The sequence below is a fragment of the Diaphorina citri genome, unplaced genomic scaffold (genome assembly GCF_000475195.1).
Source record: "Diaphorina citri unplaced genomic scaffold, Diaci psyllid genome assembly version 1.1 scaffold18, whole genome shotgun sequence".
Lineage (NCBI taxonomy): Eukaryota > Metazoa > Arthropoda > Insecta > Hemiptera > Psyllidae > Diaphorina > Diaphorina citri.
The window spans coordinates 174575-199018 of record NW_007377456.1 but is presented as its reverse complement, the minus strand read 5'-3'; the positions used below and the strand labels follow the sequence as shown (position 1 = coordinate 199018).

Below are 24444 nucleotides of genomic sequence, written 5' to 3'. Positions count from 1 at the left end.
CGCGACAACGATACGTGCAGGTCACACTTAGACGGGTTCCTTCAGGAAAGTCGAGTTTAGAGAGTCGAAACCTATGGACCTTTTTATGTATTTTATATTTAGACAAATATGATGATCCGACTCTGACTTTTCAGGGAAATGAGAAACCAGGGATCGGTCGGATCAATTGTAACCTCTCCTGGCGCAGGACGGCGGATCCAGCGCTCAGGATTGGGGTCCCATTTTGGACATACGATTTATCGACTGAGCCGACAAGAGGCCGAATTGTCGAACTGAAAGAAGATAGGACAGGGAAAGAAGGAGAGAAAGCTAAACCCTACTATTTTAGAGATAACAAATTGTCAAAGAAAAATAGGTATGGGGAGAACTCCCTTGTTATAGTTAACCAGAAACCTAATTGTACTTCTAATGTTGCAGTCACTCGTATCCGTCAATTAACATTAGAGCTACAGAGAGTGGAAGCCATTATAATCGACAGTTTTATAAGGAGCGTAGCAAAAGGTTCGTTGGACGAGGTCGTCTGGACACGTAAACAAAGTCAAAAGGGCCTACATTTTTCGACCCAGTAATAGAAGGAATGAACAAAAGGTGGTAAAGGACCCCTCATTATTCTTTTGGCGTTGAGTCCAATTCGATCAAATTCCCCGAATCGGAACTTATCTGTGTGATGGCCAAATTCGGGGACATACCCGTCTACAAGAGAGTGATCCTGTTCATGATTATCGTATTCATACCCATGTTTGCCCGCTTTATTCCGCTCTCGTTATTCAACTCGAGAGTGATGGAATATCTGGTCGCACTGTCGAAGAAAGTTGCCCATATGAGAAAAACTGAGGGCGTGCGGTAAGTTTACGAGTGTTTCTGTACTGGAATAGAAGAAAATCGTACGCGTCATATTTCCTTACGTATAGAAATCCGTGTAAGTGAACACTATCGCATGAAGGACTACATTACTAAACTCTCAATATGAGGAATGTCTCGCTAGTCGCTAGAAGTAGAGAAGTTTGTTATAAGTAGGTATGTACCTATGAAACTGGGCATTTCGTATTGAAATTAGGTACCTCCTACAAAATCTCGCATCCAAGTACTTCTTACTTCTTAGAACAAATGGGTCTCTTATGCGATTCAACCTTCAAAATGTGTTCTCATTTTAGGAAGAACAATCCCTGTCTTAAGCAGTGGCATCTCTAAACCACATTTTCTTTAAAAATGTTACATGATGTAGGCTGATGTTTAGCTACCCTTCATAGGAGGTCAACATGGATTTTAAATGAATTCATTTTTTCTTCCACACAGGAGGAACGATTTCCTTCAGCTGATGGTCGAACACCAAGACGATTCCAACGCCCCTAGCGACGACGTTATCAAAGTCAAAACCGTCACCGTCGGCGAAAACGGCGAAACCAAACAAAAGGTCTTCCTATCCGAAGACACAGTGACAGCGACGACGTTATCAAAGTCAAAACCGTCACCGTCGGCGAAAACGGCGAAACCAAACAAAAGGTCTTCCTATCCGAAGACACAGTGACGGCACAGTCTATTCTATTTCTCATAGCGGGGTACGAGACGTCTAGTACTCTGCTCATGTTCGCGTCGTATCAGTTGAGCTTGAATGTGGACATCCAGGATAAACTGCGCGCTCATGTGAATGAGATATTGGACAAGCATGGTGGGAAATGTACGTACGAGGCCCTGCAGGATATGAGCTATCTGGAAATGGTACTCAATGGTAAGTTACCTCAGCACAGGGCCGTATATAGGGGGTCTCTCGGCCGCTCCCTCGACAAAATCCTGGACTTGCCTCAGTAGTTTATTATTATTATTATTTTAGGATTTTTTTTTTTTTTGAAGAGGTTTGGCAGAGGGAGTATTGGACAAGCATGGTGGGAAATGTACGTACGAGGCCCTGCAGGATATGAGCTATCTGGAAATGGTACTCAATGGTAAGTTACCTCAACACAGGGCCGTACTCGTATATAGGGGGTCTCTCGGCCGCTCCCTCGACAAAATCCTGGACTTGCCTCAGTAGTTTATTATTATGATTATTTTAGGACTTTTTTTTTGAAGAGGTTTGACAGAGGGAACTGTAACTTTCATCTCCACCTTTTCCCGTGCACAGACGGGGTCGGCTTTTTTCGTCAGTCTCTCAATCAGCCCTACCTAGGCTGATTGCTTTGACATTTGGTTTTGGCTACAAATTTGACGAGTGGATGCTCTTCGCACTCAACCTTTGCTATGTCTTTAACAAGGGAAATTCAAGCTGGTATACTCCCTGTTTTAATCATAGGGAATAGTCGTTCCTATTACTTACTCTATTACTCAAATATTAATTCATGTGTGATAGTTTAGACTTTAAGCTGGTATACTCCCTGTTTTAATCATAGGGAATAGTCGTTCCTATTACTTACTCTATTACTCAAATATTAATTCATGTGTGATAGTTGACATTAGGGAATAGTTAATAAATTATTTTCATACATGACTTTTTCCAGGTTTATAAGTATTTTATTTAGATTTAGATGGCATACTATTTTTTACCGTAATAAAGGATTCGATATATTATTTTGTCTAACATTGTGCGTTTTTCAAATTTTTCTCATACCATGTTAATAAATTATTTTCATACATGACTTTTTCCAGGTTTATAAGTATTTTATTTAGATTTAGATGGCATACTATTTTTTACCGTAATAGAGGATTCAATATATTATTTTGTCTAACATTGTGCGTTTTTCAAATTTTTCTCATACCAAGTGAAGAACAAACCAAGCTGTGGGATAGCATTGGAGTTGTAATTCGTGAGCCCGGGTTCGAGTCTGCGCAGCGACATTAATTTTATCGCAATTCTCCCAAGTACACAGGCTCAAGTCGGTAAAAATGAGAAGAAAATAAATAACTGAATATGTTGCATTCTTTATTTATATCTTCAATTAATTTAATATAAAAACCCTACAATAGAACTAGTACATTTTATAATTATCCTCAGAATGCAGTATTTCTAAGTACATCAATATGTAGGTATTGTAAACATTCCCTACTTACTATCTCAAAATAGTTCATACTTATTTACAAAATAATAACTAATAATAAGTACTTAAAATAAAGTCTCTGGCAGAATGTAAATGAGAAAAACAAAAAATGTAGGTAAGCGATTGACGCCCAGGTCAACAGTCTCATGCTGAAATACACTTTAAACTTCTAAGCAAGCGCAGCTGCATGAAAATTGTACCTAAAAGTACAATCACAAAGTCAACATGAAACGGAAAACCCGGTGTTAATGGATTCTTTACAACCTGTAATTAATATATCTGTACACGACTATTTGAACTTCTACCAACATCTAATCATATCTCTAATTTGAAACAAACTTCCAAGGAAGTTCATGTTGAAAGTTTTTGTTGGGATTTTCTATCCTAAGATACAATGTAGGTAGATAAACAATGACTGAAAGAGAAAGTCAACAATATCAGGTAGTTACCAAGTCAAAGGAAACCCTTCCTATTATTATCATGAATTTACTGTGGGCTTTTTTTTTTTTGTGGATATCACAGCATTACCAAGTGCCTTTTTGGTTATTTCTTTAACTCCGTTAATGCCGCTGGTTGCTACTTAGTCAAAGTGGCCACTCAATATTCCTCACGAGAAAGAGTACAATCGATAATCCAGGAACTGAGCAGAAAATATTTCGACTCTGCCTGACGGCCGGGAATCGAACCTAGGACCTTCGATGTACAAGCCTAATGTGATACAGATACGGTTCATCCTCGCAGTTTAAATAAAACAAACTATACCCACTCGGGCACGGAGGTTGCTATCCCTAACCTTTCTATTAAGTACAAAAATCAAACACTTGGGGGAAAAATGTCCAAATTTTGGAACTGTATATGGAATGAGACTTCGATCTGTTTCGACAGTCTAAATAACGTACACATCTTGTTAGACTAGATAAGGGCTAGAGGGCGATTGAAGACAGTATTTTAAAATCCACGTTATGCTAAATAGAGTGAATGTTATTTTATACAACTACCTATCTAGTATAAAAATATATCACTGTAAAACAACAAACTACAATGATGTAAAAATACTTATAATAAAAACAATATGAGGACTTTACATTTATATCTCGTGTGTGGAATTAAACAGCATTTTTATTAAAAATTTCACTCGGAAAGCACTAGCTAGTCGGTAAAAAAATAGTTCGACTTCTGAGTGTTTGGGTCAAATCTTTGAATTGCATTGAACTGGTTACAATTCATGAACTGAAAAAAGTCTTCCCTCCGTTAAATGTAAGCATTACTAATTATATTCAAGTTTCTTTTGAGAATACAGTAGGTACCTACCTAGTTTAATTTGCACTGATAGACAAATATGTAGATCAGCCCATTTCCCCCTTTAATTCGTCACAACATCTGTTTTCCTCTAGTCCTAGACCTTTGACAAGAGAAGATTCCCTATGATTAAAACAGGGAGTATACCAGCTTGAATTTCCCTTGTTAAAGACATAGCAAAGGTTGAGTGCGAAGAGCATCCACTCGTCAAATTTGTAGCCAAAACCAAATGTCAAAGCAATCAGCCTAGGTAGGGCTGATTGAGAGACTGACGAAAAAAGCCGACCCCGTCTGTGCACGGGAAAAGGTGGAGATGAAGAAGAAGAAAGAATTCAGCTATCACAAGCGTTCGACGTTCACACGAATACCATCCTTGGCTTTGAGTAGCATGGAATGCTTGTTGTATTCGAATTTGGTGTTTTCACTTCTGACCAGCTTAAACTTTCGGATCACATGGACCATAGCCAGTTTGGTGCTCATCATAGCAAATCTCAGACCTAGGAGGGAGAGAAAGCAAAATATGTATGAGTAGGTATTTTTATGTTATAACTTCTGTGGTCATCTAAGAGCAAGGCTTTTTTCGCAAGGTCGAGTGGATTTCGAACACTTTCTGATGTTCTCGTGTTGACTCAGCACCTAAATGGGAAGTATTGTGTCTCTTGTTATCCATCTAACGAGCGCCTTGACTCTAGCTAGTCGGTAAAAAAATAGTTCGACTTCTGAGTGTTTGGGTCAAATCTTTGAATTGCATTGAACTGGTTACAATTCATGAACTGGAAAAAGTCTTCCCTCCGTGAAATGTAATCATTACTAATTATATTCAAGTTTCTTTTGAGAATACAGTAGGTACCTACCTAGTTTAATTTGCACTGATAGACAAATATGTAGATCAGCCCATTTCCCCCTTTAATTCGTCACAACATCTGTTTTCCTCTAGTCCTAGACCTTTGACAAGAGAAGAAAAAAAAAATCTATAAGTCGTGATGAACGTGAAAAGAAGCATAATAAAGTAGGCTGTAATAAGGGAACAAAGTGGGAAAGGAGAAATTAAAAAGTGGGAAGAAGGTAAGGTAAGGAAAAAGTGAGAAACTTTCCCCTTTATGTTCTGTTCACTTCTTCCATAACCAAACTAACCTAAACGCCTGTCCAGCCTTGGAAGCAAGCAGTTCCATTGCTGAAAAAAAAAAAAAAAAAAAAAAAAAAAAAAAAAAAAAAAAAACATTGGGACGCGCGTAGGAAAATGGCCTAATGGTCAATGTCGCGACATTTGTAAACAACAACCTTTTGTTCCAAGAGGAAAACAGATGTAGTGGCGGAGTTTAAAAACCACAGACAAAATGAAATCTTACAAATGTAAATTATCAGCATTAGGAATATCACCTCCCTTGATTGAATCCGCGACTGCCGTCTGGGCCCTTGGGTGGTCGCAATATTGAAACTGGAAGCGTGTCTAACTGTTCGAAACTCGACGGTCTAGTCAGTAGTTCTAATTTATGAGATATTTGAGAAACACTGAAACCAGAGAAAAGCAGCAAATTGAGAGAAGAAAAATAATGAAGTTTGAGAGAGGGAATTGTAACACCGGAGGTCTTAACGTCCCGAAATGAAAGGACAGGATAGAAGAACGCCAACATTCCAAGAACGAACCTTGTTTGTTTATATGGACTTAATTGTGGAATTGATGTATTTTAAGGATATTAGGTTTATATTAGACATCCTATGTATTAACATTATTCTTACCTTTTATATTATTATTGGGTACTTGTGTTTTATTCACCGACTCAAGTTTCGCCTAGTTTTTAGGCTTCCGGCTTTAGGCTAGGAAGTTGCCCAGAAGAAGCCTAAAAACTAGGCGAAACTCGAGTCGGTGAATAAAAAACAAGTATCCAATAATAATATAAAAGGTAAGAATAATGTTTGGAGTCTGTTTAGATGTCGAGTCAGAAGTTGACCAACACTCATGAGAACGTTTTCGTTGTTTCTGATTTGCAGTAGGCTACTACTTTTACTGTGGTCTTGTGGTTCTCGAGATAGAGCGATCAGTGTGTGAAATGTGAATGAGTGAATGGATCTTGTTCTTATAATATAAACTACTTTTACTGTGGTCAAAGTCTCAACAATGTTTGGGATAAAACTCCATACCTTGGCTGGAATTGAGCCTTGAAGATACTACTTTTACTGTGGTCAAAGTCTCAACAATGTTTGGGATAAAACTCCATACCTTGGCTGGAATTGAGCCTTGAAGAAAAAAAAAATCCCTGGGACCACAAAGTACTTCCTCAGAATTACCATCTGATTAAGAGGTGAGCATCTTTGAACTACAAAAGGCAGGTTACTAGAACCATTTAGGCTACAAAGAGTAACTTACCTATCTTCTTCAAACACACTATCATCTTCATTTGGACTCTTGGCTTCCCCTAAAATTCTCAGCCTAGCTTCTGCATACTCCTGCTCTCTCTAAAAAATATAACAAATGAAACAAGGATTTTAAGAAAAAAGGATCATCAGTAGGTACCTAAGTAGGTACTTGGTCAATTTCAATCAATATTTCTGTACAACTCTAGCAAAACAATGAACTTTCAATTACATACTTACCATTTTTTAGAAATTTCGTCAATGTCAATTTACCCCAGCAGTAAAGAAAATAAAATAGGTATAGGATTTCCTCTTCAAAAATAAATTAATTATTTAATTTAGGTACCTACCTATTGAGCTAAAACTTAGTATAATCCCCAGCCTACACTCCCCAGACTCTATTCTCACATTCTCAGTATCTTTGAGCTGATTTGGTCAGAGAGAGGTCCTGTTTATCATACCAACCTGTTGCAATGTTTTCACCACTCTCTTATTGGCATCCCCATTCACAAGTCCCTCGCCATCACCTGCAGACTTGGAAGGTCGTTTCAAAATTCGCACAGTGGGTTCACTGAATGCATACCGCAACCTTGCATCCTCAGGTATCACTGTGATATGACTCACTTTGTTTTGACTGAAAGGAAAAAAACAATACATCATTAAGAAATTAGATCATTAGGTACTAATGAATGCTGAGGTAATGTGAATAGACCACAAAGTGTGATGTTATTTTGGACAAAGTCTTTAACTAAATGACAAATGAAATTGAAGTTTAACCTAATTAAATTTTAGTAAATTACTTAGACAATCACCGATATTTGTGTCCAATTTTATGGGCCTCTTTCACAAAAATTTTGTACTTCATACAGCCACATTCTTTTCTACATATCAACATGCTTACCCACTTCCTGTTTCTTCAAGAGAAGATGATTTTGCATGAAGTTTTTCCAATTTCTTATCCAGAATCTGAAACATTGTGAGGCAATTTATTACTTTGTTTTGTTAAATGTCTAATATTGATACCTACAGATATTGATAAAAATCTGTTTCTTCAAGAGAAGATGATTTTGCATGAAGTTTTTCCAATTTCTTATCCAGAATCTGAAACATTGTGAGGCAATTTATTACTTTATTTTGTTAAATGTCTAATATTGATACCTACAGATATTGATAAAAACGCAGTGCAAATAATGAAATGTAAAATTGTAAAATAAAAATACAAATTAATGTATATGTAATTAATTATTATTATAACAAAATGTGCCCCGATGATCACCTAGCCTCATAAACACACATGACGAACAAGAATCTGATGTATTCAGGGTCAGGTTTCTATTTATGACCATTTTTCATGCATCTGTACTTTGACAAAACCCAAAGAGCTTTTCAACATGAGACTGGCACTCTGTGCTGAGTCAACACGAGAACATCAGAAAGTGTTCGAAATCCACTCGACCTTGCGAAAAAAGCCTTGCTCTTAGGTGACCACAGAAGTTACAAGATAAAAATACTCATACATATTTTGCTTTCTCCCTCCTAGGTCTGAGATTTGCTATGATGAGCACCAAACTGGCGATGGTCCATGTGATCCGAAAGTTTAAGCTGGTGAGAAGTGAAAACACCAAATTCGAATACAACAAGCATTCCATGCTACTCAAAGCCAAGGATGGCATTCGTGTGAACGTCGAACGCTTGTGATAGCTGAATTCTTTCTTCTTCTTCTTCATCTCCGCACCAACATAGTTATACGTGCCGGGGAAAGTGTCAATGTTCCCATCATGGGGCTCCACTATGACCCAAAGTACTATCCTGACCCATACAAGTTTGACCCCGACCGATTCCTACCCGAGGAAAAGGCAAAACGATCCCCCTATGTGTTTCTGCCGTTTGGTGCGGGACCACGAAATTGCATAGGTAAAACAACCTGGACATTTTCAGTAACAATTAATGGAAAAGATGAGAAAACCTTGGGGGAAAGGATGAACGTTTCATCGCCGTTTTTATTCCCTAGCAATGAATTTTTTTTTTTTTTTTTTTTTTTTGAAGAGGTTTAGCAGAGGGAACTGTAACTGTTAAAGTCTTATCATCCCGAAATCGAAGAGAGAAGGAAGAAAGGATAGGAGAAAGCCAGCCGTTCCGAGAACGAACATTATCCTTATTTTAGGAAAATGACCTGATACCAGCATTTGATACCAACCAACCTAAATTTTAGCGCGCCTGCCTTGTTACCCCTAAATCGCGGGTTCGATTCCTGCCCGAGGCGTAGTTTATCCTAAGCAAATTTCCTCCGCTATTTCGGGCCGATACGGCCTCCGTTGATACAGGATACAGTTCCCTCTATCAAACCTACCTTAACCAGCGGCGATATCACGTTGAATGCTCCAGTTTCCCACGGTTCACTGAAGTTAAGCACTGTTGCGCGTGGTTAGTACCTAGATGGTTGATCATTTGGGGAATCGCGTGCTGCTGGATTCCTGGCTGCAGTCAACCTGGGTGAGGTTAAATTGAGGCGGGTAGCTTATCGCCGAATGGTGTGTAAACCCCCGTCACGAGAAACCTTAGTTGTTAAACGTGACGTCAAACCCCTATATACCTACCCAAAACCTACCTTGATTTTATCCACTTTTCAGAAACCCTCCGCATGCATCCGTCAGTAGCCCGGGTAGATCGTCATTGTACCTTAGACTATACACTTCCTGATACCAACATTATTTTTTAGAAATTTTGTCAATGTCAATTTACCCCAGCAGTAAAGAAAATAAAATAGGTATAGGATTTCCTCTTCAAAAATAAATTAAATATTTAATTTAGGTACCTACCTATTGAGCTAAAACTTAGTATAATCCCCAGCCTACACTCCCCAGACTCTACCCTCCGCATGCATCCGTCAGTAGCCCGGGTAGATCGTCATTGTACCTTAGACTATACACTTCCTGATACCAACATTGTTATTCGTGCCGGGGAAAGTGTCAATGTTCCCATCATGGGGCTCCACTATGACCCAAAGTACTATCCTGACCCATACAAGTTTGACCCCGACCGATTCCTACCCGAGGAAAAGGCAAAACGATCCCCCTATGTGTTTCTGCCGTTTGGTGCGGGACCACGAAATTGCATAGGTAATACAACCTGGATATTTTCAGTAACAATTAATGGAAAAGATGAGAAAACCTTGGGGAAAAAGATGAGTGTTTCACCGCCGTTTTTATTCCGATATTCTGGAGTATACACTCAGATGTGGACATGTGGCTCCTACTGCACCAGATACCCTAGGTAAGTATTTATACTTGGATTTTATATGCGATGGACTGTCATGGACTTGACTCAAATCATAACTCTAGTAGCGCGGTCAAACTTTCTTGACTTGGAAGGGTGGAGCGCTAGTGAGAGAGATAGAGAAAAAAAAAGACGGCGTAACAACGAAGGTTTTATCGTCCCAAAATCAAAAGAAGGACCTCAAAAATGTCAGGATACCTAGGTGAAAGTCAGTAGTTCCGAGAACAAAATTTGTTTAGGATGTACCTACATATGCCTTGAACGGAAATTAAACTCGCGACCTAGCGCTTACAAGGCAGAATGCATATTCAAATTGACAAAATTTTACCAAAATCAAAAGAAGGACCTCAAAAATGTCAGGATACCTAGGTGAAAGTCAGTAGTTCCGAGAACAAAATTTGTTTAGGATGTACCTATGCCTTGAACGGGAATTAAACTCGCGACCTAGCGCTTACAAGGCAGAATGCATATTCAAATTGACAAAATTTTACAATGGAGTAGTTGCAAATGGGTAAAAATTATTAATAAATGGTCGATTCCTACGTAAAAAGTAGTGAAAAATCCAAATCTGAGGTCAAAAATCCGAAAAAATAACTGTAATTGGTCGAAAATTCAATTTTCATTTTCCGTTCTAATGAAAGATTTTAAAGATGTATGACGTCAGACTTCAGGCAGTTGCCAAAAATTATTAATAAATGGTCGATTCCTACGTAAAAAGTAGTGAAAAATCCAAATCTGAGGTCAAAAATCCGAAAAAATAACTGTAATAGGTCGAAAATTCAATTTTTATTTTTCGTTCTAATGAAAGAGTTTAAAGATGTGTGACGTCAGACTTCAGGCAGTTGCGTCGCTAGGTAGCGCCAGTATGCAACCACACTAGCGTAGGAGCAGAAAGAACTGCGCAGAAACGTATGCGCACAAACACATTAATGCGTTGCCTGCGAGGGAGCTTTGCTCGGGACATTTGATGTGACGTCATCGAAGAAACGTATGCGCACAAACACATTAATGTGTTGCCTGCGAGGGAGCTTTGCTCGGAACATTTGATGTGACGTCATCGCCTCTGGGAGCGTATGCCGTGACGTCAAAGTTCACGATTTACCGGTATTTTTTAAATCGATTTATCTCGGGATCAGGAAGTCGTANNACGTATGCGCACAAACACATTAATGTGTTGCCTGCGAGGGAGCTTTGCTCGGAACATTTGATGTGACGTCATCGCCTATGGGAGCGTATGCCGTGACGTCAAAGTTCACGATTTACCGGTATTTTTTAAATCGATTTGTCTTGGGATCTAGAAGTCGTAGAAGAAAAAGAAAAATTCCGTCGGTCCTCATTTTTCCTGCTCTATGACTTTAAAACATCACCCAAGTAAGCGCAACTGTTCTATTGTTTTATTTTTATGTTTTCAGCTTGTTATCCATTCTATGACAATGATCCCATGATCATTGAGAGCTGCCCTGATGTTTACTTCACTGGAAATCAAAGCAAATTCGAAACAAAAACTATTGAAATTGAAAAAGGTAAGATTTTTCCTTTTATTTCAAGAGTTTCAATAGAGAGGGAACTGTAGGAACGGAGATCTTATCGTCCCGGAATCCAAGAGAGAAGGTGGACACAGGAGGGGGTTGAGAGCTGCCCTGATGTTTACTTCACTGGAAATCAAAGCAAATTCGAAACAAAAACTATTGAAATTGAAAAAGGTAAGATTTTTCCATTTATTTCAAGAGTTTCAATAGAGAGGGAACTGTAGGAACGGAGATCTTATCGTCCCGGAATCCAAGAGAGAAGCTGGACACAGGAGGGGAGAAAGCCATTTCAAGAATGAACCTTATCTGTTTAGGATGAAGTTCGCCCCGGGAAACAGTTTTAATAACAAAAAGTCAAATGAGTAGGTATATGAGTGCCACATTTGCAAAGAATAACTTGACTGTTTCACAAGTGTTGTTCATCTGGCCAAGACTTACCCCAGAATCTGCTAGTTCCTCCCAGGAATCACAACATTCTTGTGTATCACTGTCTTCTGCCATTTCAATCCAACATAAATTAATATCTGAGATGTTCAAAACTCAGCAGCTAATGAAACACACTAGTCACCAAACCTTTCAGTGATAAGAGAATGTGGTTCTGATTAAAAAACACTAACCCAGACCAATATGATCACATTTCTATTGTTCTTAATATTTGAAACCATTTTTCTTAAAGTAACTATTCAAAAGGATTTAAACTATCAAACAGAAGAAATGAGAAATTTAAATTCAGAACTTCAGATTCAGACCTCGAAAAAAAAACTCAGCAGCTAATGAAACACACTAGTCACCAAACCTTTCAGTGATAAGAGAATGTGGTTCTGATTAAAAAACACTAACCCAGACCAAAATGATCACATTTCTATTGTTCTTATAATATTTGAAACCATTTTTCTTTTAAAGTAACTATTCAAAAGGATTTAAACTATCAAACAGAAGAAATAAGAAATTAAATTCAGAATTTCAGAGTTCAGACCTCGAAAAAAAAAAATAATAATAACTTTTCTCTTCTCATTTCCCCCAAAAGTCCAGAAAAGTTTAGTGTGAACATCACATGACTTTACATAAACGTAAATGGAAAGTAAAAATCTGTTTCACACGACATACATACAAACCATTATCTAAAATTCTAAAAATCAATTTTTCGTCTTCAGACAGTCAGAACCCCTGAAAACATGCTGAAAACAGATATTTCCTCCCATTACCCGATTTTGAAAAATTGTACAATGTACACTGTATAAGTTCCCCATGCATATGGTAATAAAAAGTCAAAAATAATCAGCGAGGATCAGCTGTAAAAAGTAAACAAATCTTTGCTTGTGCTGAACTCTATCGAAATGAAGAGGAACCATTTTTATGCTCAAAATTTATGCTCCTGCCCTTTATTTTCCTCCTTCTTGTGCCATTTTTGAACTCAAAATAGCTGATTTTGAGCCGTTTTGCTCTATCGAAATGAAGAGGAACCATTTTTATGCTCAAAATTTATGCTCCTGCCCTTTATTTTCCTCCTTCTTGTGCCATTTTTGAACTAAAATAGCTGATTTTGAGCCATTTTTCTGTAATAATTATCATTATTAATGAATAATGACATTAATAATTATTTAGTAATTTTAAATTTACCAAACCCCGAATGTCTGGAAAAAGTTCCCTTCACTTTCTGATGATATACGGCACTGAACAAAAATCTATTTTTCTCTGTGGAAGAAGCACAGAGAAAAAAGAAACCCCGCGAAAATTTTTGTTTGAAATATAAATTTAAAACTGCAACCTAGCAGACCTAGCTGCTAGCTGATTAGCTGAAGGCTGAACTGGCTGAAGAAGGAAGGAGATTTTTACATGGTTTTTTATTTAAAAATCTAGGCGAAATTACTTACATACCTTAAAAAAATCAAAATTTTGTCCTGTTTTTTGTTACCTAAGTTACCTTTGGTTTTTGACCGGTATTGTATATCCCAGTGTTTCGCCCCGGGCGGGAATCGAACCTGCGATTTAGCGCTTACAAGGTAGGCGCGTTACAAGCTGACTAGATCTAATTATCTGCTGGCCCCTACTGCCTGCTGCTACTGCTCTCCGATCGCTAACCTACTGAAAATAAATAAGTTAAACACTGTTTAACTGTTTATACTTAATTATGTTCATTTCATTAATATTATGGCTAATTATGCTCATTAATATTTTGTTGCAGACAAAAATGTCAGACTGATCTCTGTACCAGATTTCTTCTCTTCAAGAACAGTGGCCATTTTGAATCTATCAACACTGGAGTGTCATAGTCTGGTTGTGGAGGATCTTACTGAAGAAAGATGAAATGGGTTAACTTTGTTTTTTTTTTTTGTTTTTGTTTTGTTTTTTGTTTTTTTTTTTGTTTTTTTTTTTCAAGAGCTTTGAGAGAGGAACTGTAACTACCAAGGTCTTATGGTCCCGAAATAGATGAGAGAAGGAAGACAAGACAGGAGAAAGCCAGCCGTTCCGAGAACGAACATTATCCGTTCAGAATAATATCCACCCCAGGTGGGAATTGAATCCGTGGCCTAGCACTTTCAAGGCAGATGTGCTACCAACCAAGCTAACTAGGCTGGCGTTAACTTTGAATAATGATGAAAATAAACGAAATATGTATAACCAACCTCAGTGGTGTAGAGGCCAAAAGGCTTGAGAGATAAGGGATAGAAAAGAGAGGAGGTGTTCAAATTAAATTGATCCCTAGGGCAAGGTAAACCTAGACCTTTGACAAATGAAGTGTGCCTGAAGACATGTGGTGTGTTCCAATCCAGTCTACCCTGGAGGAGGTGTTAGGAATTATGGAGTAGGGTGGCCCTTATTCGTCCGAATGTTCGAAATCAATGCTCCCCCCTAAAATGGTTTGAATAATTATGGAGTTGTAGGATAAAGCAGGGTCACACTTACCCCAAATAAAATTGGAAATATGATGGAGGAGGAGAAGAAAAAGAAGAAGGATAACCACTACCAGAAACAAAAACCCTACACCTTCCATAAAATATCTATTTTGTTAACTGAAATAAATGATCTGAAATTGAAAATAATACCCATAAATGTGTTGTAAAATTATTTGAATACCTGCCTATAAAAAAATGGCCCATTGAAAAAAAAGTAAACAAGCTGGGCCCGTCCCTCCGGGAATTTTTTAGCCCGTAGTTTACTCGATCATGATGGTTAAAGAAAATTAGTACCTATGTACCTACCAATTTTTTTAATATTCAGTTTATTAATATTACTCCCACTGCGTGCTCGAGAGGTTGCGCTCCCGCGGTTTCGCGTGGTTGTGCATATGGTCGCGATAGCGCTCCCTTGTTTACGGTCACGCTGCGTGCTCCTGGGGCTTTGCGCGGTCGTGCTGCGCGCTCTTGGGGCTTTATCCGGTTGTGCATGCAGTCGCGCTTCGCGCTCCCTTGTTTACGGTCGCGCTGCGCGCTCCCGGGGCTTCGCGGTTGTGCATGCGGTCGCGCTGCGCGCTCTCGAGGCTCCGCATAATTTGACTATCAATTGATGTCACAGCAATACCATAGTTTAAACAATCAGAGGATCTATTACATGCACAAGAATCAACCTTGATAGCCTAGTAATCTTACAAGAAGTCCTTTACTGATAATCAGCAGGTGTTAAAATGTCCAAGTGCCATAACATATTGCTGTTAACATAACTTTACCATTCATTTTCCAGGGAAAAGTGTCTCTGTACTAAAGTTATCTGATTTGAATGAAACTGATACTGAGGAGTGTGTCATCATTGGAACCCTATTCAAACACCAGCAATTAAAACCCAACATTTTAAAAGAGATCAGTGAGGAGGTAAGTAAAAAAAAACTATAGTGTTTTCATTATGAATAGCCAAATGGAAAATCCTGATGAAAATTACATACCTAACCATTGCCCATTCATCAGTAATTACTCTTTGTTTCAGTTGAAGCTTGTTCCTCAGCCACAGCATACCCACTTTGTCTCGGACTCAGATGAACTTATTTTGGAGGATGAACTACAGCGTATTCCACTACATGGAAACATTGATATTCATAATCAAGTGACAGGTGTAGTTGTGGCAATCAAAGGCACACCTGTGGGTAATGGGAAGTTCAAAGTGTCAGATGTGTGCTATGCTACTCCTGTATTTAACCCCAGAACAACTTTGTCCAACAATGAAAACAAGTATGTTAACCATGTAGATGGTCTACAATATTTTTCCCATTCTACATTAATGAATAAAATTATTTGCCTTTTGTTTAGAAGCCAATTGCTGGAGAAATAGTTTAATTAAGTACCTACTTAAAAAGCCACAAAGAAGGATATTACTTAAGTAGATCAACTAGCTAATGTCTTTCTTTCTTTTCTTAACAGGCAAGTGGTATTCCTCAGTGGTATAAATACAGCCATGTTTCAAAAACCCATATTACCTCAGCTTTATTCTCTCATTCAATTGTTAACTGGATGGCTTGGAGAGAGTGAAGATTTGGAGGAGGGGTCACATATTGTGCGAATCGTCATAGTTGGTAAGTTATTAATTTTTTTATTCATTAAGTAATTACCTACCTATTAAAGAAAAAAAAACTCCCCAACAATTCATGTATTCTTGTCCTTTTTTTTTAAATTCAAATAATTTTTTGTCTCAATAAACATTCAGAAGTACTAGTGTACCAAATGAATAATAAATGCTATGTCCTTCAAGCTACAAATTTAACCCGCAAGTTTTAAACTTGAATGTCTTCTGTTGTAGGGAACACAATCAGGAATGTGCCCAAGGAGAAAATTACAATCTTGTCAAACAAGGACAATGCTACCCAGGCTGATCTTGAAGCCATGGATCTAGCAGATAGGATCCTAACAGACTTTGTTGTAAGTTCAATTAAAATCACATTGGGAATCTGTTAACTGATGTTTTCCTCAGGGATTGTTCTTTCATTTCTGTGACATAATCATTGAGGAAATCTGTAAGGTAAGAAATGGAAATTAATAATAAGTACTATTGCTTTAGAAAAAGGAATTTGGAAGACAAAAGTGAGGACATAAAATGGTACAATTTTGAGACCTACTTACCTATTTGCTAGTAGAGTAACTTCATGAAACTTGTTGTATTTATCATACAGCTGATATGATTCTTTTTCCTATGAAAAATGTAAACATTTTCCATAGAGTACATCCCTGGCTGTTCATTTTTAAATTATTTCATCCTGATATATTTCTGTGAAACAGAGCCTCTAAAACAGGCCGTTTGCCTGTAATACAGTTTTATATCATAGGGTTCCTCAGGGATTGTTCTTTCATTTCTGTGACATAATCATTGAGGAAATCTGTAAGGTAAGAAATGGAAATTAATAATAAGTACTATTTCTTTAGAAAAAGGAATTTGGAAGACAAAAGTGAGGACATAAAATGGCACAATTTTGAGACCTACCTATTTGCTAGTAGAGTAACTTCATGAAATTTGTTGTATTTATCATACAGCTGATATGATTCTTTTTCCTATGAAAAATATAAACATTTTCCATTGAGTACATCCCTGGCTGTTCATTTTTAAATTATTTCATCCTGATATATTTCTGTGAAACAGAGCCTCTAAAACAGGCTGTTTGCCTGTAATACAGTTTTATATCATAGGGCCCAGATGTGGCCTTTTAAAACAGGAGTGTAGGTAACTGTGTAGTAATGTTCATTAGTACACATTGTGTACTAATCTACTAATGATCATTGTCACTTTATTTCACAGAGTAGTATTGAGGTAGACCTGATGCCTGGAGAGTTTGATCCTGCTAATACAACACTTCCCCAACAGCCATTGCATCCTTGTTTGTTCCCAGAGGTAAGTAAGAAATTTATTTTCCAGTTTCCAAGTTTAAGTATCTATCCTTGTAGGAAAATGTAGGTATTATTTATTTAAATTTATATCCACTTTTTTTTTCTTCAGAGGTTTGATAGAGAGAACTGTAACTGTTAAGATCTCATCATCTCGAAATCGAAGAGAGAAGGAAGACAGGATAGGACCCATTCCAAGAGCAAAAGCCTTATTCGTTCAGGACAAAATCCACCCCGGGTGGGAATCGAACCCGCGACCTAGCGTTTACATATCTAGTTTCTACCATTATTTACTAATTTCCTAGATTGAATTATTATAACTCTCTCCACCCTCACCCTTACAGGCTTCCAAGTACTCAACATTTCATCCGGTCACAAATCCATACATATTTGAGATGGAAGGTAAACTTCTAATGGGCACCAGTGGTCAACCTGTGAGTGACATAGCTAAGTTTAGTAACTTGAGTAATCCCTTGGATATTCTGGAGTATACACTCAGATGTGGACATGTGGCTCCTACTGCACCAGATACCCTAGGTAAGTATTTATACTTGGATTTTATATGCGATGGACTGTCATGGACTTGACTCAAATCATAACTCTAGTAGCGCGGTCAAACTTTCTTGACTTGGAAGGGTGGAGCGCTAGTGAGAGAAAAAAAAAAAAAAAAAAAAACGGGGTAACAACGAAGGGTTTATCGCCCCAAGATGGACTGTCATGGACTTGACTCAAATCATAACTCTAGTAGCGCGGTCAAACTTTCTTGACTTGGAAGGGTGGAGCGCTAGTGAGAGAGATAGAGAAAAAAAAAGACGGCGTAACAACGAAGGTTTTATCGTCCCAAAATCAAAAGAAGGACCTCAAAAATGTCAGGATACCTAGGTGAAAGTCAGTAGTTCCGAGAACAAAATTTGTTTAGGATGTACCTATGCCTTGAACGGGAATTAAACTCGCGACCTAGCGCTTACAAGGCAGAATGCATATTCAAATTGACAAAATTTTACAATGGAGTAGTTGCAAATGGGTAAAAATTATTAATAAATGGTCGATTCCTACGTAAAAAGTAGTGAAAAATCCAAATCTGAGGTCAAAAATCCGAAAAAATAACTGTAATTGGTCGAAAATTCAATTTTCATTTTCCGTTCTAATGAAAGATTTTAAAGATGTATGACGTCAGACTTCAGGCAGTTGCCTCGCTAGGTAGCGCCAGTATGCAACCACGCTGGCGGAGGAGCAGAAAGAAATGCGCAGAAACGTATGCGCACAAACACATTAATGTGTTGCCTGCGAGGGAGCTTTGCTCGGAACATTTGATGTGACGTCATCGCCTCTGGGAGCGTATGCCGTGACGTCAAAGTTCACGATTTACCGGTATTTTTTAAATCGATTTATCTCGGGATCAGGATAGAAGTCGTAGAAGAAAAAGAAAAATTCCGTTGGTCCTCATTTTTCCTGCTCTATGACTTTGAAACATCACCCAAGTAAGCGCAACTGTTCTACTGTTTTATTTTTATGTTTTCAGCTTGTTATCCATTCTATGACAATGATCCCATGATCATTGAGAGCTGCCCTGATGTTTACTTCACTGGAAATCAAAGCAAATTCGAAACAAAAACTATTGAAATTGAAAAAGGTAAGATTTTTCCATTTATTTCAAGAGTTTCAATAGAGAGGGAACTGTAGGAACGGAGATCTTATCGTCCCGGAATCCAAGAGAGAAGCTGGACACAGGAGGGGAGAAAGCCATTTCAAGAATGAACCTTATCTGTTTAGGATGAAGTTCGCCCCGGGCGGGAATCGAACCTGCGATTTAGCGCTTACAAGGTAGGCGCGTTACAAGCTGACTAGATCTAATTATCTGCTGGCCCCTACTGCCTGCTGCTACTGCTCTCCGATCGCTAACCTACTGAAAATAAATAAGTTAAACACTGTTTAACTGTTTATACTTAATTATGTTCATTTCATTAATATTATGGCTAATTATGCTCATTAATATTTTGTTGCAGACAAAAATGTCAGACTGATCTCTGTACCAGATTTCTTCTCTTCAAGAACAGTGGCCATTTTGAATCTATCAACACTGGAGTGTCATAGTCTGGTTGTGGAGGATCTTACTGAAGAAAGATGAAATGGGTTAACTTTGTTTTTTTTTTTTTGTTTTTGTTTTGTTTTTTGTTTTTTTTTTTTGTTTTTTTTTTTTCAAGAGCTTTGAGAGAGGAACTGTAACTACCAAGGTCTTATGGTCCCGAAATAGATGAGAGAAGGAAGACAAGACAGGAGAAAGCCAGCCGTTCCGAGAACGAACATTATCCGTTCAGAATAATATCCACCCCAGGTGGGAATTGAATCCGTGGCCTAGCACTTTCAAGGCAGATGTGCTACCAACCAAGCTAACTAGGCTGGCGTTAACTTTGAATAATGATGAAAATAAACGAAATATGTATAACCAACCTCAGTGGTGTAGAGGCCAAAAGGCTTGAGAGATAAGGGATAGAAAAGAGAGGAGGTGTTCAAATTAAATTTATCCCTAGGGCAAGGTAAACCTAGACCTTCGACAAATGAAGTGTGCCTGAAGACATGTGGTGTGTTTCAATCCAGTCTACCCTGGAGGAGGTGTTAGGAATTATGGAGTAGGGTGGCCCTTATTTGTCCGAATGTTCGAAATCAATGCTCCCCCCTAAAATGGTTTGAATAAGTATGGAGTTGTAGGATAAAGCAGGGTCACACTTACCCCAAATAAAATTGGAAATATGATGGAGGAGGAGAAGAAAAAGAAGAAGGATAACCACTACCAGAAACAAAAAACCTACACCTTCCATAAAATATCTATTTTGTTAACTGAAATAAATGATCTGAAATTGAAAATAATACCCATAAATGTGTTGTAAAATTATTTGAATACCTGCCTATAAAAAAATGGCCCATTGAAAAAAAGTAAACAAGCTGGTGTGTCATCATTGGAACCCTATTCAAACACCAGCAATTAAAACCCAACATTTTAAAAGAGATCAGTGAGGAGGTAAGTTGATATACGGCACTGAACAAAAATCTATTTTTCTCTGTGGAAGAAGCACAGAGAAAAAAGAAACCCCGCGAAAATTTTTGTTTGAAATTTAAATTTAAAACTGCAACCTAGCTGAAGCTGAAGGCTGAAGAAGGAAGAAGATTTTTATTATTTTATTTAAAAATCTAGGCGAAATTAGTAGGTACATACCATAAGTAAAAAAAATTCAAAATTTTGTCCTGTTTTTTTGTTACCTAAGTTACCTTTGGTTTTTGACCGGTATTGTATATCCCAGTGATCTCAGTTTTTCCATCTTGAGCACCATGAAAAACATAGAATGCAAATCATACACAAGACCAACAGCAGACTATAAGAACTTGTCCCAGTGTTTCCGATTAGCATCTAAAGATTACTCCAAGCAGTTTGCTCACATCTATGCAGTGCGGTTGAATAAAATGAGAGAATGCTTATTAGCAAGAGTTTCCCAGAAGTGGGGTAAGTGAAAAAAGTAATTTGACTATCAATTGATGTCACAGCAATACCATAGTTTAAACAATCCAAGGATCTATTACATGCACAAGAATCAACCTTGATAGCCTAGTAATCTTACAAGAAGTCCTTTACTGATAATTAGCATCTAAAGATTACTCCAAGCAGTTTGCTCACATCTATGCAGTGCGGTTGAATAAAATGAGAGAATGCTTATTAGCAAGAGTTTCTCAGAAGTGGGGTAAGTGAAAAAAGTATAATTTGACTATCAATTGATGTCACAGCAATACCATAGTTTAAACAATCAGAGGATCTATTACATGCACAAGAATCAACCTTGATAGCCTAGTAATCTTACAAGAAGTCCTTTACTGATAAACAGCAGGTGTTAAAATGTCCAAGTGCCATAACATATTGCTGTTAACATAACTTTACCATTCATTTTCCAGGGAAAAGTGTCTCTGTACTAAAGTTATCTGATTTGAATGAAACTGATACTGAGGAGTGTGTCATCATTGGAACCCTATTCAAACACCAGCAATTAAAACCCAACATTTTAAAAGAGATCAGTGAGGAGGTAAGTAAAAAAAAAACTATAGTGTTTTCATTATGAATAGCCAAATGGAAAATCCTGATGAAAATTACATACCTAACCATTGCCCATTCATCAGTAATTACTCTTTGTTTCAGTTGAAGCTTGTTCCTCAGCCACAGCATACCCACTTTGTCTCGGACTCAGATGAACTTATTTTGGAGGATGAACTACAGCGTATTCCACTACATGGAAACATTGATATTCATAATCAAGTGACAGGTGTAGTTGTGGCAATCAAAGGCACACCTGTGGGTAATGGGAAGTTCAAAGTGTCAGATGTGTGCTATGCTACTCCTGTATTTAAACCCAGAACAACTTTGTCCAACAATGAAAACAAGTATGTTAACCATGTAGATGGTCTACAATATTTTTCCCCTCTTTTTATTACTATCGTAATAATAAAGGAAGGACGGGCTAAAAAAGAAAGAAAAGGAGGAAAAAAATTGTGTGAGGATCCCTGTATGAAAAATTAATCACATGAGAGACCCGGTATAAAATTATTCCCGCCGACAGCGACCTCTTGTTTTGATTTGAAACACAAAACGTGTAAACGCGGCTTATAGAAAATTTTAAAAATCTGGTTGCGAAAAGTGAGGTTAGGTTGTGCAGTTTGCCAGTTTGCAGTTTAGTGAGTTTAGTTTTTTGAAAAGTTCAACCTAAATTAAAAGAAAATTCATTTTTCTGCAAATGCTGGTATTTTTTCAGCTTTTTGCTGAACTTTCTCAAACTGGACTTAACAAATAACTTTACAAACCTTCCAGTACCTAATTTGCCCTGTCAGTTACCTTCATTTTGAGTGATCACCCTCTTGTGTGGACAGTCCAGTTCAGTGCTTTTACTTCTTTTTTTTTTTTTGTTATTTACCAAACTTTTGGTAGTACCTGCCTACACCTGAATCTTTAGAATGAAGTCTAAAGAGAGGATATTCCAAATTGCTGAAGAAATAGCATTTGTCAAAGTTTTGGCATCCAATGATTTGAGCTTAAGGAATAGAGCCATCAAAAAATTGCACAGGTGGATTGCCGCTAAATCTCAAAATCCCAACACAGGTCAGTACATCCATTAGTTACAGTGTTTCTACCTATAATAAATTACCTTCACTGTTACACATTAGACAGAGGTTATTTTCAACCATTGAAGAAGCAAGTTAGAATGCAACATTGATGACCTACTCCCAAGCCTTAGGGTGGGGGTTTTGTGTATGGAGTGAAGCTGGAAACTATAATTTTGTTAATGAATCCCTCAATAATTCCAATTATCCATTTCAGCATTCACCGATGATGACTTTATCCGACTCTGGGAGGGACTCTTCTTTTCAATGTGGATGTCAGATAAACCTCTAATTCAGGTTAGTATCCTTGTATCAACTTTCCCTATAGGTTCAATAGATGTCAGCTCCCATGGCATAGTGGTCACTGCACTCGCCTTGCACTCCGGGTTCGATTCCTCATATTGTGCGAATCGTCATAGTTGGTAAGTTATTAATTTTTTTATTCATTAAGTAATTACCTACCTATTAAAGAAAAAAAAACTCCCTAACAATTCATGTATTCTTGTCCTTTTTTTTAAATTCAAATAATTTTTTGCCTCAATAAACATTCAGAAGTACTAGTGTACCAAATGAATAATTAATGCTATGTCCTTCTAGCTACAAATTTAACCCACCAGAAAAAAAAAAAAAATATTTGAATACCTGCCTATAAAAAAATGGCCCATTGAAAAAAAAGTAAACAAGCTGGGCCCGTCCCTCCGGGAATTTTTTAGCCCGTAGTTTACTCGATCATGATGGTTAAAGAAAATTAGTACCTATGTACCTACCAATTTTTTTAATATTCAGTTTATTAATATTACTCCCACTGCGTGCTCGAGAGGTTGCGCTCCCGCGGTTTCGCGTGGTTGTGCATATGGTCGCGATAGCGCTCCCTTGTTTACGGTCACGCTGCGTGCTCCTGGGGCTTTGCGCGGTCGTGCTGCGCGCTCTTGGGGCTTTATCCGGTTGTGCATGCAGTCGCGCTTCGCGCTCCCTTGTTTACGGTCGCGCTGCGCGCTCCCGGGGCTTCGCGGTTGTGCATGCGGTCGCGCTGCGCGCTCTCGAGGCTCCGCAGGTTTCAGCATAGGGTCGCGCTTCGCACTCCCTTGTTTACGGTCGCGCTGCGCGCTCCCGGGACTTCACACGGTTGTACATGCGGTCGCGCTCCCTGTTACTACATAATATATGTACCTACATACTTTCATGTAATGATTTAAAATCAAAACTAGAGCCCGTTCTTCCTTTATTCCTTTTAATGTTTTCTAATAACTGCCGATATAATGTTTAAGTCACCGATCGATCCATCTATTGGCCTTGCTCGGCGTAGCTTAACATATATAGGTGACGCTAAAACCGGTCCTCAATTAACGACTGAAGTGTTATCTAAAACTTTCTCGCTTTGAGTTCATCAAAAACCAGTTTTTTTGGTTTTCTGGACAAAATTTGCACCACCACTTTCGTGTTCCTGGTAAAAAGACCTTTAATTTGATATAATTATAGATCGACCAGGTTTGGATAAGTCCTTCTATGGGGACAGACAGACGACACCGAAGCGAATACAATGGCCCGTCCCTTATACCTTTTTTTATTACTATCGTAATAATAAAGGAAGGACGGGCTAAAAAAGAAAGAAAAGGAGGAAAAAAATTGTGTGAGGATCCCTGTATGAAGAATTAATCACATGAGAGACCCTGTATAAAATTATTCCCGCCGACAGCGACCTCTTGTTTTGATTTGAAACACAAAACGTGTAAACGCGGCTTATAGAAAATTTTAAAAATCGGGTTGCGAAAAGTGAGGTTAAGTTGTGCAGTTTGCATTTGCAGTTTTTTGAAAAGTTCAACCAAAATTAAAAGAAAATTCTGAATTTTTCTGCAAATGCTGGTATTTTTTCAGCTTTTTGCTTAACTTTCTCAAACTGGACTTAACAAATAACTTTACAAACCTTCCAGTACCTAGTTTGCCCTGTCAGTTACCTTCATTTTGATGGAAAGGCATCACACACACGTACCTAGTTTGGCTTCTCTTTTTCCT

At 38.0% G+C, this 24444-nt stretch overlaps 5 protein-coding genes and 1 long non-coding RNA gene across 6 annotated transcripts in view; all 6 read left to right on the top strand.

Moving 5' to 3' along the window:
* The window catches only part of LOC103507942 (cytochrome P450 9e2-like), a gene marked incomplete at its 3' end in the record, with an annotated part of 14997 nt that extends 5184 nt beyond the window's left edge, over positions 1-9813 (top strand). The window contains exons 6-10 of the mRNA XM_026822556.1: positions 612-843; positions 1297-1414; positions 1504-1729; positions 9314-9390; positions 9628-9813. Of these exons, the coding sequence (XP_026678357.1) occupies positions 612-843; positions 1297-1414; positions 1504-1729; positions 9314-9390; positions 9628-9813 (839 nt within the window). The remainder of the gene's footprint in view (positions 1-611; positions 844-1296; positions 1415-1503; positions 1730-9313; positions 9391-9627) is intronic.
* Positions 4475-8350, top strand: LOC113466885. Its single transcript, XR_003391153.1, has 2 exons — positions 4475-4510; positions 8224-8350. It is a non-coding gene; the product is annotated as an uncharacterized LOC113466885 (long non-coding RNA).
* An 84-nt stretch (positions 9814-9897) lies between the features above and the next one.
* Positions 9898-13802, top strand: LOC113466883 (DNA polymerase delta small subunit-like). Its single transcript, XM_026822644.1, has 3 exons — positions 9898-9956; positions 11372-11482; positions 13674-13802. Exons 2-3 carry the CDS (start codon positions 11401-11403, stop codon positions 13793-13795), a joined length of 204 nt encoding a protein of 67 aa, XP_026678445.1. The 5' UTR covers positions 9898-9956; positions 11372-11400; the 3' UTR covers positions 13796-13802.
* On the top strand, positions 13265-22096 carry LOC103507920 (DNA polymerase delta subunit 2-like). Its single transcript, XM_008472442.3, has 5 exons — positions 13265-13447; positions 20595-20791; positions 21235-21362; positions 21476-21737; positions 22086-22096. Exons 2-5 carry the CDS (start codon positions 20620-20622, stop codon positions 22094-22096), a joined length of 573 nt encoding a protein of 190 aa, XP_008470664.1. The 5' UTR covers positions 13265-13447; positions 20595-20619.
* On the top strand, positions 14542-19427 carry LOC103507931 (DNA polymerase delta subunit 2-like). Its single transcript, XM_008472453.3, has 9 exons — positions 14542-14548; positions 15170-15297; positions 15410-15651; positions 15841-15992; positions 16217-16335; positions 17207-17299; positions 17637-17829; positions 18815-18925; positions 19299-19427. The coding sequence occupies exons 1-9, from the start codon at positions 14542-14544 to the stop codon at positions 19418-19420; spliced, it is 1167 nt and encodes a 388-aa protein (XP_008470675.1). The 3' UTR covers positions 19421-19427.
* On the top strand, positions 21982-24318 carry LOC103507910 (ribosomal RNA processing protein 1 homolog A). Its single transcript, XM_026822540.1, has 3 exons — positions 21982-22429; positions 22649-22791; positions 24307-24318. Exons 1-3 carry the CDS (start codon positions 22285-22287, stop codon positions 24316-24318), a joined length of 300 nt encoding a protein of 99 aa, XP_026678341.1. The 5' UTR covers positions 21982-22284.
* Positions 24319-24444: the final 126 nt, after the last annotated feature.

Coding starts and splice junctions, on each gene's coding strand:
- LOC113466883 (XM_026822644.1), top strand. CDS start 11,401: ATGATCATTGAGAGCTGCCCTGATGTTTACTTCACTGGAAATCAAAGC. Junction 11,483..13,673: donor AACTATTGAAATTGAAAAAG/GTAAGATTTTTC, acceptor ATTTTGTTGCAG/ACAAAAATGTCAGACTGATC.
- LOC103507931 (XM_008472453.3), top strand. Junction 15,993..16,216: donor TGTGCGAATCGTCATAGTTG/GTAAGTTATTAA, acceptor CTTCTGTTGTAG/GGAACACAATCAGGAATGTG. Junction 17,830..18,814: donor TACTGCACCAGATACCCTAG/GTAAGTATTTAT, acceptor TTATGTTTTCAG/CTTGTTATCCATTCTATGAC.
- LOC103507920 (XM_008472442.3), top strand. CDS start 20,620: ATGAAAAACATAGAATGCAAATCATACACAAGACCAACAGCAGACTAT. Junction 20,792..21,234: donor AAGAGTTTCCCAGAAGTGGG/GTAAGTGAAAAA, acceptor TTCATTTTCCAG/GGAAAAGTGTCTCTGTACTA. Junction 21,363..21,475: donor TAAAAGAGATCAGTGAGGAG/GTAAGTAAAAAA, acceptor TCTTTGTTTCAG/TTGAAGCTTGTTCCTCAGCC.
- LOC103507910 (XM_026822540.1), top strand. CDS start 22,285: ATGAAGTCTAAAGAGAGGATATTCCAAATTGCTGAAGAAATAGCATTT. Junction 22,430..22,648: donor ATCTCAAAATCCCAACACAG/GTCAGTACATCC, acceptor TATCCATTTCAG/CATTCACCGATGATGACTTT.